General features: G+C 42.4%; 1 protein-coding gene across 19 annotated transcripts in view; it reads left to right on the forward strand.

Annotated features, from left to right (window-relative positions):
- CAMK2D (calcium/calmodulin dependent protein kinase II delta) overlaps positions 1–17242 on the forward strand; it is a 121196-nt gene that overhangs the window by 37493 nt on the left and 66461 nt on the right. For all 19 annotated transcript variants that reach the window (XM_041396814.1, XM_041396809.1, XM_041396813.1 and 16 more), the window contains exon 4: positions 10550–10609. In XM_041396814.1, the coding sequence (XP_041252748.1) occupies positions 10550–10609 (60 nt within the window). The remainder of the gene's footprint in view (positions 1–10549; positions 10610–17242) is intronic.

The following is a 17242-nucleotide window of genomic DNA, read 5'->3' on the forward strand; positions in this document are numbered from 1 at the left end:
ACAAATTAGGAACTTCATAGAATCCTAGAATGTTTAGGGTTGGAAGGGGCCTTGAAAATCGTCTCATTCCACAGATACCTTCCACTATCCCAGGTTGTTCCAAGCCGCATCCAGCCTGGTTTTGAATGCTTGCAGGGACAAGGCAGCCACAGCTTCTCTGGGCACCCTGTGCCAGGGCCTGCCCACCCTCACAGGGAGGAATTTCATCCTTGGAGCTAGTCTTACCCTTTGGTGGTTTGAAGCCTTTCCTCCTTGCCCTGACACTCAAGGCTCTTGTCCCAAGTCCCTCTCCAGCTCTCCTGTGGCCCTTCAGGCATGGGAAGGGGCTCTCAGGTCTTCCTGAAACCTCTTCTCCAGGCTGAGCATCTTGAGTTCTCCCAGTCAGGCTCCAGAGCAGAGGTGCCCCATCCCTGTGAGCATGTTCATGGCCTCCTCAACTCGCTCCAACACGGCCTCATCTTACCTTGGGACCTCCAGGCCTGGATACAGCATGGCAGGTGGGATCCCCTGAGAGTGGAGTCAAGGGGAAGAGCTGCCTCCCTTGCCCTGCTGCCACACTTGTTTGGATGCAGGATGTGGTTGGATTTCTGGGCTCCATGTGCGCGTTGCCAGGTCATGTTCAACGTGCATTTGGCCCTGCTGAGCCTTCCTGAGGGTCCCACGGGCCGAGGTCCCTCTAGGTGCCATCCCTTCTGTCCAGCGTGTCCAGCCCAGCCCGCGGCTCCGTGCTGCCGGCGGGCTCGCTGTGGGTGCTCAATGCCATTGTCCACATCCCTGACAAAGGTGTTCGAGAGCACCGATTCCAACACTTGACCTCAGGAATTCCTCTCATGACTGGCTTCCACTTGGACACTGGCTCTCCTCTGTGATTTGTTTTTAAATAAAAACACTCCTTTTGGGGACGTCTTTTACAAGTATGTCTTTGCAAGGCTTGTATTTCTTTTTTTGATGATTGGTTTTACAAACCAAGTGAATTGCAACTCTCTTTCTCTGCAAGAAAATGATTCTAAAAATAATGTCAAGACAATCCTCTTGCAAAAGATCGTACACACGCAGCTTAGAGGTCATGGCGTCAGTGTCCTGGTATCAAAGATTGATGTAATATAAAGCTTCAGATGGTTAAATGCTATTCATGCACATGGTATTTGAGGAGGAGATTTGTTTTTATTATGAGTAAAGGCTTAGCAACTTAGCAGAAAAAAATTAATACAGTGGGTTAGTCATAATCCACTTCTTTGTTGTAAAGCAAGTTAACGGATGGAAGACAATCAAGTTACAACTGAATGTGGAACTCCTTTTTGAGTTTATTATTTATATTGTTTTAGCTTTTTATGGCCATGAAGAAATAATGACTTTACCTGTGACCTACTGTTTCCTAAAGACTGAGGCTTAGGCATCAGGATATTTTTTTATCATTAGTCCTATAATACAAGTGATGCCTACTGTTATTTTTGATGAAACAGTCCTGGAGGCATGTGCTTATGTATTCTTAGTGTTTCTTCTTGTTATGAAAAGCTTTGGCTTTGATGTGCTGCTTAAATTTCCTCTGAGTCATAATGGGAGCTGCCAAATCATTGTTTTTGTTCTATTTGGACTTGATTCTAGTTCTACAGTTGTTTCCTCCTAGGGAGTTAAAGTCCATGAGCTTTATTAAGATAAATGTCAGTGATTTTGAGTGTATTTGCATAAAGGAAGCCCTTAGCCTCTGGTAGGACAAGTCATGTGTAATGTTCAGTTTTAAAGTAACAGTGACTACAGGAAATATTGGAAATAAAAGTTGTTGACCTTTTCTGCACAATGGAATTTCCCTTTCTATTGAATATGGAACACTCTCTCATCCATAAGCTGTCAGTGAACTGAACGTCCTCACTGGTCATCCTCTGTTTAAAAAATTCACAAACAACTAATGCACCTCATAGAAATTACATCTATAAGGAAAAATATGGTGACCATTGGTAGAATTTCCAAAAATAAGGGTTGACAAAGTGAAAACCTCAAGTCAGAGTTCAGAATTTGCTCTCTGCAGCAGCTTCAAAATCAGTAACTTTTGTGTGTCCCAGCCAAGTGGCTGTCACAAATCATGACTTGACACCAGTCTTGCATGTAGTAATTACTCATTTATATTAAAATAAGCTGGCATCAGTCAGAAGCTCACAATTTATTTCAAATTAACAATCTGCTACTTACATATTGCAGTAGCTGACAGTGCGTTTTGACTTTATAGTAAGCTGGATTTTTTTCTTTTGTTATTAGATAATATTGTTTTAATAACTTTTGTGAGGAAAATTACTATTTCTCCTGCATGTCTTGCTGCATCAGTTGAGAATTTGAGGGTGCCTTCAAAATTTTAGTTATCAGACAAGAGTCTGCTCAGAGTTTAGTGTTGTTAATGGATTTAATGTGTTTAAGATGGGCTCTGTAGGACTGGAGGTCAGCAAGGCAGTCAAGTCAAGTATGTCCTGCAGCCCATCCCTCTCCTGTGAACTGTTTGAGTGCAAACAGATGCTTTATTAGATGTTCATTAGACTGATGAGTCTACACCTCAAGTTCCAGGCACCTTACATGATTTATTTTCCTGACTTACTTTCGATTCCTAACATCTTTTTTTCAAATATTGTTTCCTGAAAATTGCAACTTTCTGCAGGAAATGAGCCAAGAGAACTGTGAAGCCTAAAAAATTTTAAACAGTTCAGTAGAAAATAGAAGCTGCAAAAAATGAGGGATACTGAATGCACTCACATATTTATCAGCAGAATTTAAACAGGTAGAGGGCAGGCAGCTTTGAGAGCCAAAAATGAAAGGAGGGCAGTGAAATAAGGGATGAGCTCCCAGCATGCAAAATGAAGGATATGCAGTTATGTAGGAATGGAAGGGGAATGGCTGAAGAAGACTTGGCTGACCATCAACTCTAGGAATTGGCAAGTTTGAGTCACAAAAAAACCCAAGGGGAAGATCGAGGATGTGAAGTGCATTCAGCTTTTCCTGTTATGGCAAATGTAAGCCTTGCATGGAGGTGCATCAGGGAGGTGCTACAAGGCACAGCACTGGATGGGTCAGGTGGAAAGAGGGGATAGGGACAAGATGGAACACAGGGTGCACAGAGTTAAGTGTCAGGTGCAGACTGGTGGCAAACAGATGGTGGTGACCAGGTGATCACACCCACACCTGTGTCTCTCAGGCCCTTTCTGTTTACTTTGGCTCTGAAGAGTTTACAGTACTTCATTCTGTGCTGTTTATGTAATAAAATAATATATATAAAACTGCTATATGTAGTTGTGCACGTACCTTATATTGAAGAAAACAATTAATACACATATATAAGAGCAGTTCTAGGCTTCCACTAATATTTTTGTTGTTTTTCTGAGTCAGAAGAGTGAAGTGAGTGAATTGCCAGCTGGCTGTTCCAATTCACAGCAAATGAGAGAGAGAAAAGATGAAAAAATAGCATTTCTTAGCTTGAGCTCAGTAGTGTGTGAATGTGTGCTCTTGGGGACTGTTTGAAGGTTCCCAACAACTGGGTGAAGTCCAGTTTGCGTGTGGATGGGTGGAATGTAGGAGAATAGAGATAGTGATGAAGGTAATCTCACCCCTAAGGAGTTATAGCTGTGCTAATTATGAAGAATTAAGAACAGGCCTGCCCTTAATAGGCCACAGCTGGATCCAATTAGGGTGGGTATTGTAAAAGAGCAGGTTGGCTGCTCGAGAAGTTAGATAGAGTTTGTTGGCTGTGCTGAGAAGGAGTCAGTGCTGTGAGGAGCTGCGGCTGCCCATGAGAAATCCCCAGAAAGGTACAAAACCTTTGCAATAAGATGGCAATGTTTGCGTTCATTCCATTCTGCTGATCTCTTTTCTCTGTTTGTTATGGGCATGGTTAAACACAAATTATGGAAATAAGGAAAATCATGTGGGTTCAGTGCTTTGCAGTTAATGTCACGTGTTGTCTTCACTCCTTTTGCCAGCTCACGTGAAGTCAGGTACTCGTCAGCTTTAGCAGCAGTGCTAGAAACAGCACAAATGCAAGAATGCTCTGCACCTTTGATCAGAGCAGGCGTTGTAGAAATCAGGGACAAAGTGTCTGATAAAGTGCCCTAAAGACACTCGCAGTGTCTCTGCCTCTGTGATCTGTGCTTTGTGGATGGGAATCAGGTCTCTGTGTCCATTTATCAATGTCTCACACACTGTGAGGGGTAAAATATTAACACAGAAAGCGGGTGGGAAGTGGAAGAAAGCCTTGCAGGAACATCAGTCAGCTGAGAACTGTTATTGTTGGAGGCCTTTGCAGCTGAGTACAAATGTGCCTTTTGTTTTCTTAATGCTGTGGGGCAGAATTTGAAGCTCTACAGGTGTGGGGTTTGTTCTTTATTTTACAAAGCGTCTTTGCTTTGTAAAATAAATTAATATCTTCTGCTTTTCCTTGATATTCAGCCGCTTGGTGAAGAGAAGTGTGTCTGGGAGCACAGCCACAGAAATAACTGGAGGCATACTCAGTGCCCTGATTTCTGCTCTGTTGATGCTTTTGACCAATGGCCTAATAGAAGAATTGGCTGTGCTATTGTTGTCGCGTGCTCCTGCCCATTGCGGAGCGGGGTATCCATGGAGAAGATGCCTTTATAGCAATGAGCACCTGGCACGTGATTCTGCTGGGGAAACATTAGGGGGTGGCTCACATGAGCACTCGCAGGGTCTGCAATTGTTTGTTCTAAGCATGTCCCACTTTCCCAGCTATAAATACTAGAAAGAGAGGAATAAGGAATGACTCTGTTCAAATATCTCCCCAGGAGCAGGTACTGAATGCTGGGGCACTCGTGTTGAAAAAGTGCTTTTGGGAATTGAAGGACTGTATTGCTTAGCATTTACTGCTTTGAGAATAGCAGGGGAGGTAACTGAGGTTTATCCGTGAGCACTGCTGTAGCATGAACTCAGTAATAGAAAATTCCAAGAGCTGTGTGATGGACTGTTACATGAATAAATGTGGTTCTTGTTTTATCTTACCAGCTGAAAATGAATGCTTGCAACCTGCTAAAGATCTGTAAATTGCCTTTCATAAGAAGCAGCTCAGGCAGGGGCTTAGTAATGCTATTGGTCCCCACTGGCGTGGTTTGACCAAAGAGGCAGCTACCACACAGCCTCCCTCACTCGGTCCCTCTTCCTACACCCTGCAGGAGGACTGGGGAGACAATCAGAAGAAATAAAATGAAGATTTGTGAGTTGAGTTAAAGGTAGTTCACTAAGACAGAAAAGAGAGAATAATAATAAATAATAGGAGGAGGATGGTGATAAAAGAATTAAAACATAGAAAATAAGTGATGCATGATGCAACTGCTCATGGACCAGTGTCTACTCAGTTCCTGAGCAGCAGCCCCCAGCCAGCTTCCCCCCAAGTTTATCAGAGAATGTTTGGGGTTGGAAAGGACCTCTGGAAATCTCTAATCCAGTCCCCTGCTAAGGTAGGTTCAGCTGGAGCAGGTTGCACAGGACGATGTCCAGGTGAATGTTGAGTATTTCCAGAGAAGGAAACTCCACAGCCTCTCTGATCAGCTTGTTGCATTACTCAGGTACTCATTACTCATGTCACCCTCACAGCTGAGAAGTTTTTGCTCATATTCATATGGAATTTCCTGTGCTCCAGTTTGTGTCTGTTGCCCCTTGTCCTGTCACTGGGCACCACTGGGAAAAGTCTGGCCTCATCCTCCTCTTGACAGCCACTCTTAGGGAATTTGCCTGTATTGGTAAGGTTCCCTCTCAGCCATTTCTTCCTCAGGCTAAAGAGGCCCAGTTCCCTCAGCCTAATTTGCTTGTGTTGGTAAGGTTCCCTCTACAGCCATTTCTTCCTCAGGCTAAAGAGGCCCAGTTCCCTCAGCCTTTCTTCATGAGAGAGGTGCTCCATTGCCCTTCCCTGTCCTTCCTTGTCTGTCTTGAGCTGGGGAGCCCAGACCTGGAGGCAGTGCTGCACATGTGGCCCCACGGGGGGATCACCTCTCATCCTGCTGGCCACGCTCCTCCCCACACACCCCGGGATACCACTGGCATCTTTGGCCCCTGAGGCACTGCTGCCTCTTGGACCCCCTGTTGTCCACCCAGTCCTGCAGGTCTTTCTCTGCACAGCTGCTCTCCAGCAGGGCAGCCCCAGCCTCTGGGGTGCTGTGAGCAGCTGCCTCAGTGCAAACTGCTTATAGCAGCAGCTGAAACATCCCTGTGGGATCAATGTGGTTCTCATCCTAAATGCAGAATTTAGCACTGTGCCCGTCTCTAGGAAGGGAATTATCCTAGCAGAAACCAGGACACCCACTAGTGACTTCAACTTACAGAAATGGTCAGGTCTAAGAAATAGAACTGGGCTGTTTCCAGAGCTTTAATGCCTCATCAGAGAGGGTTTAGAAGCTGCATTTGATGCAGTTAGATTGTGTATAAACCACATTGCTGGGCTTAAAGCAAGTGTCTTTTACAGCACTATTCCTACGCACAGCATGCCCTCAAATCACAAATATTTACATTTCATGAGACTGGATGCTTTGTTGTGCTCTAGACAGTTGTCAGCAAAGTTGACAAAATCAGGTAGTGAGAGGGGAAGTTTTTGCTCTGTTAACCTGTGTTCTGTTGGCAGCTTTTCTGCAGTCCTTTTCTGATTTCCATGGCAGAATGTAACAGCATCAAGGTGCTCTGGGGCTGCGGTGGCATCTGAAGAGCCCCTTCAAAGTTAGTGCTCCTTGTTTTGTCTTCATTTAGCTGTGTAAAGAAAAACATGGAAAATACAAGTGTTAACTGGATTGCAGAGAGTAGGAAACAGGCTGTAGAGACCATTCTCAAAAAGATGAGCCATTTGCCAAAACATGCTTCACCTCATACTGACGAATAATCTATTCACTCAATCCTGGGGGAAAATAAGAAATGGACAAGACAATGCAAGGGACATTGGGGAAATGCTTTTATATTGTTCTCTGTGGGCTGCCAGCTCTAATAATAAAATAACAAAAAGCAACTAAAGTTGCTACAGATACTTGTTAGAAAGATTCTTTGCTTTGGAGATGTTTGCATTTTAGATACCAGTGTTGATGGGTGGTGAGAGGTGCACGTTTCTGCCCTGGTGCCAAGCTCAGCTTGGGTGGTCATGCAGGATCAGCACTTTGGGTGGAGATTTGTGGTACTTTAGTAGAAGAGAGATGTGCTGAAGACATTAATTATATGTTTTCATATACTAAGATGTGCAATACATAATTAAACATATACATTATCCATCTTTAATGATATGTTGTATCATTATATTGTTACATATGTTTTGATGTAATCCAAGAAAAGTGTGGAGTCTACATGTGTAAGCTTTTGTAAGAAGGCAAATATTGATACTGCTGAAATCATTATTTTATTTGCCTACCTACTGGAAGCTCAATGCAGGCAGTCTAATTTTCTGAGGCAGGTGTCATAAATTATAATATTAGCTTTGGATCTGTTAGAAGAACTGTCCTCATATGAATGAGGACTAGTTCAAGATTTTAAGTTTATGCAGTGTATGAGTACCCCCAGTTTTACAGCTATATTCTGTCTGTTTCTGGTTTCACAGGATTTCATTAGTTATTGCCAAGGCTGAGATTTTCATGGTTCAGTGCATTAAGTCGTGTTGGTATTTTTTGGGTTTTTTGGCTCCATGTCAGATTAAACTTACTTGTAGGTGGCTGCAAGGTTTTCTCCATTAATAAACCCACATTTCTCACATTGCTGCTCTCTTTCCAATGGTATCAGTGGTTGACAGGCAGTGATATTTTTCCAATCTTGGCAACAGGCTGTTGCTGTGGTAGAGGCCATTGTTCACTAATGGAGACTTGCTTTCATAAAGTAATCTAGAATTTGTAAAGCATTCCTTCTTCTGCATTTGCTTTGCTGTGTTTTGAGCTTGTATTTTTCAATTAATTACAGTTTCTTAAGCAGACAATGTAGGAGACCTGTTTGTAATTGAGTCTAGGCCATTATAACAGAGGAAAGGAAACAAGTATATAAAGGTACTTGTGTGTCTCCTTTTTATTATCTGTGTGGCTTTCAAGCTTGGCTTCCTGCTCCTGATAATAATTTTTCATGTTTACCTGGCAGGAAAAGAGTTTCAGCTGGTGAATTATATGTTGTCAAAATTGAGAGGAATTAGCTCTTGAATTTCTTTGATTTCTTTGATAAGTGACCTATTATTGCATTTATTTTCTCCACAACTTTTCCTTTGATACTGTTGTAACCTAAATGTTTGACACCAGATGCTACCCAAACTTTCTCAGGTTTGGGGAGTTTGTGCCTGCTAGGTAGTTTCCCTGGCTGTATGGCAGGCCCCTTGTTTCCCAGTGGACTCTGCAGTGGCACACCTTTCCCTTCAGATGTTTGGGAGCTGAGTGCTGGAAGTATTTCGGTGTGCCTTGCCCTCTGACATTCACCTTTGGCTCCCCAGCACTTGAGCCCTGGCAGGAGGCAGGGTAACACAAATAGCTGTGGGTGGCACAGCAGTTGCAAGTACATGTAAGTAAACCCAGTGGGGAGAGGAAGGAACACGATTTCCTAAAACTCCTAGAACAAACGTGCCGATTTTAGAGGAGGGACATTTTCTTGGATATCACACAAAGTTCAAGTTGCATTTGGTCCCACCCCCAAACTCTTAGATGCTGCAGACTTACTCCTCTAACAACACTAAGGAATGCTTTATTTCTTTGGAAGTGCCTCTGTCATCTTCTGGACCTTAATGTCCACTTTAATGCCTGGCTCAGGGAATGTTTAATGCTCTTGCTGCTGCTGTGAGGTACCTGCATCACCCAGCAGGTGTGAGAGCACTTACTGACACAAACAACTGAAGGAGTTAAATGCAGAGAGCTCATTGTTTGTTCTGGTTTACATGACAGCAGAGAACACCTGGTTGGTGTCCATCAGTATCCTGGCTCAACTTGGAGTAAAAACCTGGGAATATATAATTCAGGCAGTAAAAATGATGATGATGTAGATGTTACTCTCATGTATTGCAGTGGATCCAGCAGCATCTCTAAGATGTTTTTACTGTGATTTAAAAAATATCAGGCGTGCTTTTTTAATCAATACAGTTATAATCAATAAATTATATTAATCACATCTAGTGTCAGTTCAGAAGCTGTGATATAGCAGTTGTTAGAAAGAAACTTCAAATGTTTATACTTTGTATTCACAGTTGGAGATCAGGTTCTTTATTATAGCTGTGTTATTCCTGAAGAGTCGACACAGGATGTTTTTAGCACTTCATAGAGGACTGTCAGACACCTTCCAGGTTTCTGGCTGTGCTGGCTGATCTGTAAATATAGCTGGAGGTGGCACAGAGCAGCCTTTGAAAGCAGAGCTGGTGGTGCACCAGAGACACAGCTCCTGCACAAAATGCCCAATAGCTCCTGGATTGTTTCTTTGCTTTTGAGGCAGCGTTCACATTTTCATCTTTGTTCTCACCCCAGCTTAGTTCAGTTTGCCTTGCAGATCAACTCCCTGCTTGCTCTGGGTAATGTGCCAAGTGCTCAGCCCAAGATTAAGTTACAGCCAGAGCTGCTGGACATGAAGGCACTGTAACTGTAGATGTCTGTGCTTATGTTTCAGCCCTGCTGCAACTGAATTCAGAAATCTTAATGGGAAACCTCAGTGGCAGAGTTTAACTTGAAAAAAAGAGCTTTAAGCTTATGATGCAGATTTATAGTTCTTTTTAGTGCATTTAACTTCTGGGGGTTTTTTAGTAAATTTTAAGGCAGAGAGGGTTAAGCTGACAAACTTTCTCATGCAAGTGGTGGAGGCTCCTAGGCCTCAGAAAGGATGGTGGGTCAGTTGACAAGTAGTGACTAGCTTAAGAACTATCCCAGTTCTTAAAAGCATGTGAAAATAATCTGCACTGTTGACATATGTAAAATTGCTTCAGTTGTTGTTAGAGTTGACTGCAAATAGTAGGAAGTACAAACTGCAGAAAAATTAAACAAGTTTTCCTTCTTGTTCTTTCTTCCAGATTTAGAACGTGCTGTCAGAAACTTAAAGTGTTAAGTATTTTAAAGGTGGTGTTTGCTTTCTCTGTTTTATTTTAAATCTGTTTTACAGTTCTTTTGACCTACATATCTAACTGGACACTTTGCAGTAAGGATTGAGCTTCTTCATTCTAACATCTTATACTAAATTTTTGACTCTTCAAAGTTGCCATCCAAAGCAGCTTTTTCTAAACTTGTAGATTTCTTAATATTTTAAAGGTTCAAAGCATATTCTTTACATTTCAAGCAGTTCTATTTGCCGAAGTTGGTATTTTAGAATTTTTGTGTTGTCTGTAGTAGAAAACAGAGCTTGCCACAAGCAGTAGTGTTTTATCTCCAGAAAAGACTGTTAGGGCTCAGTGATGTGCAAGTCCAGAGCTCCAGCCTCCTGCTCTACCCAAAGGTAAAAAAAATCAATTCAATATTACAGTTTGGATGAAAACTTGTTAAAGATTCCATGAGATGTTGATGATGTGATCATTCTCCAAAGCAAATACACTAAACTATGTTAATATTCACACTAACAGCAACTGTTTTGCTTTCTTTTGGTGCAGATCACCAGAAACTGGAGAGAGAAGCTAGAATCTGTCGCCTCCTGAAGCATCCTAATATCGGTAGGAACATTTCATTGCTTCGTACAGTATCAGTTTAGGAAGTTTAGGGGAAATGGGAAGTAGCAAATACAAAGAGCAGCTCAGAAATCAAGTGCAAATATTTCTAGGCAAGACTCTTTCTTTATAGTGTGGTGTTCCTTACAAATTCTGCTGTGGATGCAATAATCTGATGGATCACCTGCAGCGGTGTGCAGTGTTCTCATCTCCGAGCCATTGCTCTGCCCCCAGTGAGCTCTCTGTGCCAGGTGTTTGTGGGGATTGGAGCAGTGTGCAGGAAGGGGCTCTTTCCAGGATTGTTCATGATTTTTGGAGACCTGCAGAAGAATTTTAGCCAACAGTGTCTGTTGCACAATGAGACAGACCAATGTCAATAATTAGTGCTGGTTTTAGTGAGATGCTTATTTTATACTGTATTTTGTGTTTAAGATTCCATCCTTCCAAGCTGAAGAAAGCTCTGTTCTTTTTATTTCCAGAGTTGTGTGTTCTAACCATGTAAAACAAAAAAATAAAAGTTATTTTGGGGGGTGGGGTGTGTCTGTCTCTTGCTTTAGAAACAGTGTAGACAGGTAAGTACCTTTATCTTAAGAGAGTTGCAGCTGAGTTTTCCAGTTTTTCATACACTGAATCATATGCTAAGGGTATCTCTCCCAAGAATATTTGCTGTACCTGAGACTTCTGCAGAAGGGTGGGAATTTCCTGTTTGTTATGGCATGTTTAGACTAATAAAATTGTTTGGTGTCTGTGATGCCTTAAGTTTTAGCTTTCATATTTTTCAGATTCTGTGCTGCTTTGGTGCGTAACTCTGAACTTTGTGTAAAGTGTTAGCAAGTCCTCTTCACAGGGTAGTTAGACAAAACAATCCTTTTCCAGCCCAAGAACAAGGACATCATTGTACTTTCAGGCCCAGAGAAGTATAAACAATGGAGAACTGAGGAGAGCAGTCTGGGAGGATGGGACTTCATAAGCTGAAACTGTAATTGGATCATTAACCCCAATATGTAAATGGGCCATAACTTATAAAAGTGAAAATTTGTGACTCGTCATCCGTCTTGTGTCCATTTTGGGTCCATCTTGGGCAGAGCCACAGCCAGGCTCTTGTACTGCCCAAGGTGTATCCTTTGAAGGCCTTTGAATGAATAGCTGCTTTATTCCTTTAACTCTGCCTAGCCTCTGTTCCAGGTAGCCTCTTGAGGCATTGCAGGGGATGAAATCAGCTCCTTCCTTTTAATGATAAATAGAAAGTGAAAGCAAGTGTACCACGGCTCAAAATGGCATGTCAAATTTCTGCAGCATCCCTCTTAAGCTTACAGGTTTGACCTAGAAATTTGGTTAAGGAGGAAGAGGAGTGTTGTGTGTGCTATTTTATCTCACCAAAGGTTTTGCATTGTAAAATGGTGAGAGAGAAGCAAATGTTCAAGTGCTTTTGGGGAGGTGTTGCAGCCCTTCTGCAGCTGTGGTTACACATATGGTGTAGTCAGACTCCTGAGCCACTCACCTGGGCCTTCCTAGAACCAGAACATATTCATGAGCTTCCACAAGTTGGGGAGAATGAACAAAAGACAAGAGTGAGCTGATGCAGGGGAAGGGCTGAAATGCACAGAACTCAGTTGAAACAAGAGTCTGAATCGGTTCCATGTGGTCACAAGTCTTCAGCGTGTCAAGTGGCTTGTTGAGCAGTGGAGGATGGAGTTCAGCTCCTCTATGGCAGGCCAGCTGTTCCACATGCACAGTTTGTATCTGTGAGGTTTGGCTTGGAGTGCAAACAGGCAATGACAGCTTTGGTGACAGGCAGGTAGGGCTCTGCAAGTCTGTGCAAACTCTGCATCACCACCTGCACCAAGGGGCACAGTTCAAGGGGAAATGGACAAAGTGTTCTGCTCCTGTTTCAGAAAAGCTGACGTGTTCTAGATCTGTCTGAGAGAAGATTTTCATGACCTGGAATTACCATGCTAGGGTTTGGCAGCAGATGTTCCTTCTCCTGCAGCCATGCCCTCAGCCAGCTAAATGGTGACCCTAAAATCATTCCAAGTGCTGCCAGCACCCCACTGGAGCTCTTATGCTTGGGTCACTATGACATCCCCTTTTAAGCTGTCATCTCTGGTGGGTAATGGAGCTGCATCACATCAGGAAGCACTGAGAGTGAAAAAGGAAGTGTGCCAGAGGAGGGGTGCTCAGCTCTGACAATAAGTGTGTGTAAATTAAGAAAAATAAGAAAAAAATGGTAACTTTTTTTCAGTGTGATTTCTGTAGGAAAGCAGAGGTCTAGTTTAATTGATGGGGTGGTTTCTCAAAGATGACAGTGTACAGGGAGTTATTTTTGGAAAGCTAAATAAGGCTGAATGTTAAATGATTCTGTTTCTGTGCAGTCCTTACTGTCCATAGTCATAGCCAAGAAGTGTCATGGAAATCTTCCTTGAAGAAGTTGTTTCACTTCTTCTGCAAGCAGGGCTCCAGTACATCTGTGAAATCTGAGCTTTTCTGTGCAGGCACTGCTTTGCACATAACTAATCCAGTTCATTTTTCAGCATCTTTCTTTTATTCGTCCTTTTAATAAATCTATGTTTTCTTCTCTGTCTAGCCTTGTAGTTATGGTGCCTAAAGAATAGTGTAGGAAAAATAAGGAAATTGGACTACAAACAGTATTTTCTGTTCTTCTTTTTCTCATCTCCATTTCCCACTTAAGTAATATATATGTGAAAGTTTGTTTAAAATCCACAGAATTTCCTCATCCTTTCCACTTACAGCTGCTCCTCACCAATACTCATTGCTGTGATTTCTACCTCTTCTTACCTCAGTCCTTTGTATTGCTGTAGTGTAAAGCAGGTACTGCTGAATTTTGTCTGGGAATTAAAATGAGGCACAAGCCTCATTAGCTGAACTTGCAGGCCTTGAGAAGAAACTTTGAAGTGGTTCAGAATCCTTTCTTTCCCATCAGTCTTTAGTATTTTCTCTTCCAGCTGTGCTGGAGTAATCTGGACTGAGCTACACTGCAGTAGGAGATTTCTAGGCATACACAGCTCGTGTTCCTGTGGTAACAGAGCTCCTGGTGTGATTTTCAGCACTGCTGTGTTTCTCAGGTTTTTACTCTGGTGGCATGGCTGTACATCAGTGTATAAAGGGCTGCTTTTACAGAGTTTAAAACGGATGGAAATGTAGGTTAAGCCTTGCTGTTTGGAGAACCTAGTGCTTTATCTTTGTGAGATTGCACATCAAGTTACAATAAAAGCTTACTTCCTTTGCTGAGCACGTACCTGCACAGGATTTGTCATCTTGGGTAACTATTACTTTTTCAGCAGTTCCATGTGTACTAATGCTCCCATTTTTTTTAATTTAGAAGCTTGGGAAGAAAATTGCTATTTAATCATCTCTTCACCAAGAAATCCATTTTCCTGATTTTTCTCCTTTATCTTCTTCTGGTAAACTTTGATTTCTTGGTCCTCTTTTAACATTAGGTAAAACGTAATTTTTAGCACTCTGATTTCTAGTTTTGCAATCGACATATTTTTGGTGGTGTGACACTGTTGCACCATCTTATCATGTTTGGCATGGATTTACAGCTGCTTTGCTGATTTTGGTTTATGACATCCCAAATAATGATAAAATCTGCATTAGTCTTGACAATACAGGCCCTGACCCATTCTGGCAAACTGCTGATTCAAACCTGGTAAAACCATGGAATTTTTTTCCCAAATGGAGTTTATTCTTGCAGGACTTGTGCTGTGCTTGGTAACGTTTTCCTAATGGAAGTGACACAGTCAAGATCTCTCTGTAAGGACTGGAGGGGCTTCTGCTGGCTTTGCATTCCCACTTTCTTACAACCCATAATTCCCTGCCTCTGCCACCTCCTCCCAGGCCTTACAGACAGTGTACAAGCTATGGCAGGCAGGCAGGATCCATTAGCCAGCAGCATCAGGCTCGAGTCTGACCGATCAATCTTCATCCCTTCGCCAAAGGCAGCAGCAGATTTTACTGACATGTGGCAGCCCTTCAGGTGATAAATGAAGTTCTTTTGGCACGAGGCCAGGCTGTCCCTGAAAGGCTCTGTGAGTCAGGGTACTTGGAGGTAAGTAGGGCTGCCAGGCACAGACTCAGCTCTGCTAGGCCTGAGCCTGTTTCTGTGCGTCTGCTGGTCCGGCCTCAGCCAGGCTGGGGCTGAGGCACGGCCACGAGCGTGCTCTGACAGCAGCAAGGCCTCCAACTTGCTTCCCAAGGCAGGCTGGCCTTGCAGCAGGCCAAGAGGCAACCTAGATGTGGAACAGACTTGGGACACAGGGAAAAAGACAAATAAATCCCTTATGTGGTTTCATGAGTGTGCTGGTGTCCATTTGGAGTCTGCTCATTTCCATGCTTTGAGCTGGGATCTCCTCATCAATGGCTGAGGCAATTGGGAGCACCCAGACTTGGCACTGCTCCTCTCCACGCTCTTTTGCCACAAGAAAAGGAGGAAAAGCCTGCATTTTGGGGTTACTTCCTCTCCCCACCATAAGACAAAACACCAGCACTGAAGTTGTTAAGTTCCTCGTGTGGGGAAAAATAAGAAACTGTATTGACTTGTCCTTTTGGAACAGAGGGTAATTAAAACTGGGGGGGATGTCCTTTATGCACAAAACACAAGCACTGAAGTTGTTAAGTTCCTCATGTGGGGAAAAATAAGAAACTGTGTATTGTCTTGTCCTTTTTGAACAGAGGGTAATTAAAACTGGGGGGGATGTCCTTTATGCCCAACAATATGTCCTTTATGTTTATATTCACCAAGTATGTGCATGACACTCCAAGTATCTCAAGAGAAACACTATTAATATATAGAAAATGTGGATGCAGTAACTCCTTTTTGAATTTCGTTTGTCTTACTGTGGCACAGCTGTGAGTAGCTCAGCTGGTGTTAGTTAAGTTATTCTATAAACCAAACACAGGGTAAAAATCAGGCCTGTTCAGGTTCAGTGGATGTAGTTCTTTAGCACAATTTTTTTTCTGAGGTTAATTTAAGGTTTTACTTTATGTCAAAAATATACAGTTATTTCCTGATGCAGTGAAAATCAAACCAATCCTCAGCTATATAAATTTATGCTCAGTAAATGTGGTCCTCAGGGATGTATTAACTATAGCTATGCAAATAAATAAATAAATAAAGCTTTTTATATAAATATAAAGCTCTAGTTTACATGGAACTGATGCATTAGAGAATCTCACTTCCTTTAATTATTTTTATTGCTTAGATGAGCTGATCACTTCAATAATTTTAAATCTCATCCATTCCGTTGAATTAATTAAATTTGCAATTTCTGTGATGAGTAAGGTACACTATAATCCTTGAGAGAATTAAAATAAAATATCAAGAAAACCAGTGATATAACATGAGTTCATATTTAATTTAAGAGCCAATTCAATGAGTATTATAAAATAACACATTGAATGTTTAAAATCAGCTGTGGCTACAGCAAGTAACTGACTAGTGAAGTGCAACACAAGACAGAAGCTGGTTTTGCAGTTGCTATTTGTGAAATTAAATGTTCTGGAACGAGACTGCACCAGGCAAGAGCACACGGGGGGCATCGTGTGACTTGTTGCAGCTGGATTTTCTGCAGGCTTTCTCCTTCTCAGCAGTTTTTGTTACTGCTGTGCATCTGATTCCTTTTAGTTGGTGAAGTTCTTGTGAATGTATGTTGATGTTTAAGAGGAAAAGCCCCAAAGTTACAACTTGGGTTGTTGTAAGGGTGTGCTGTGGAAGGGCTTTCTGTGGAGCTGTTGGTGGCCCTGAAGTGAGTGGAGCATCAGAACCCCCCAGCAGTTAAAAGATTGAGTTCTGTAGTGCTGATCAATGTGTCACTGATTTTCAGCATGAGCCATATGAAGCATCAGATAATGTGGTCTGAGTGTGCCAGCAAAGGAGGGGGAAGGCAGCTTTATTTGGTGTTACAGCTTTTGTCTCTTTTATTTGCAGCAGAATCCTTTTATTCTGCTAAGTGGCATTGCATCTTTAAGTTTCGCTCTTCTGGGTTACTGTGGAGCATAAAAATGTCTTTGAGTGCAGACAATGACACCACTCTGCCATGCTACATTAATTCTCTTTCCTTTTAATGGAGCACAAGGTTATTCTAGCTCAAATGAAGCAGTGCTGGCTGCAATATCCCTGATAACTGTAGCAGTATCCATAACAGACTGAGGAAATGAGGTTTCACTAAGGCTTGCCACCGATTTTGTAATTTTTTGCCTCAGAAAGTACATGCCTAATTTGCACCAAAATAGGTAATGATTCAGTATAAATCAAGTGTGAACCAGATCTTGAAGCATTTTCCATCCCTGCTTAAGCTTCTGTTTGCATGTTCCCGTAAATGCATGAAAGTTCTTTTCCTAGTCTGTCCTCTTAAACATTTTTTCTTTCCCTGAAGTCCACTCCCCTTTTGCAGCCAGTCATTTTAAAAGTAAAATAGAATAATCCACAGAAACAGGAAGTGGAATTTGAACACCTCTCTTGAGGATCCTGCTGTGGGGGGTGAGGACTGGGGTGGCTGCCACACTTCCCACTTGTATTTTCATCTCCTGTTGTGCTTTACTTTCTTTATGTGTTCCCTGGAATGAAGAGTTTCATAATTGGCTGCACTGCTGACTTCAAGAGCTGTGGAAATAAGCTCG

The sequence above is a fragment of the Onychostruthus taczanowskii genome, unplaced genomic scaffold, assembly GCF_017590055.1.
Source record: "Onychostruthus taczanowskii isolate IOZ18803 unplaced genomic scaffold, ASM1759005v1 scaffold131, whole genome shotgun sequence".
In the NCBI taxonomy this organism is placed as follows: domain Eukaryota; kingdom Metazoa; phylum Chordata; class Aves; order Passeriformes; family Passeridae; genus Onychostruthus; species Onychostruthus taczanowskii.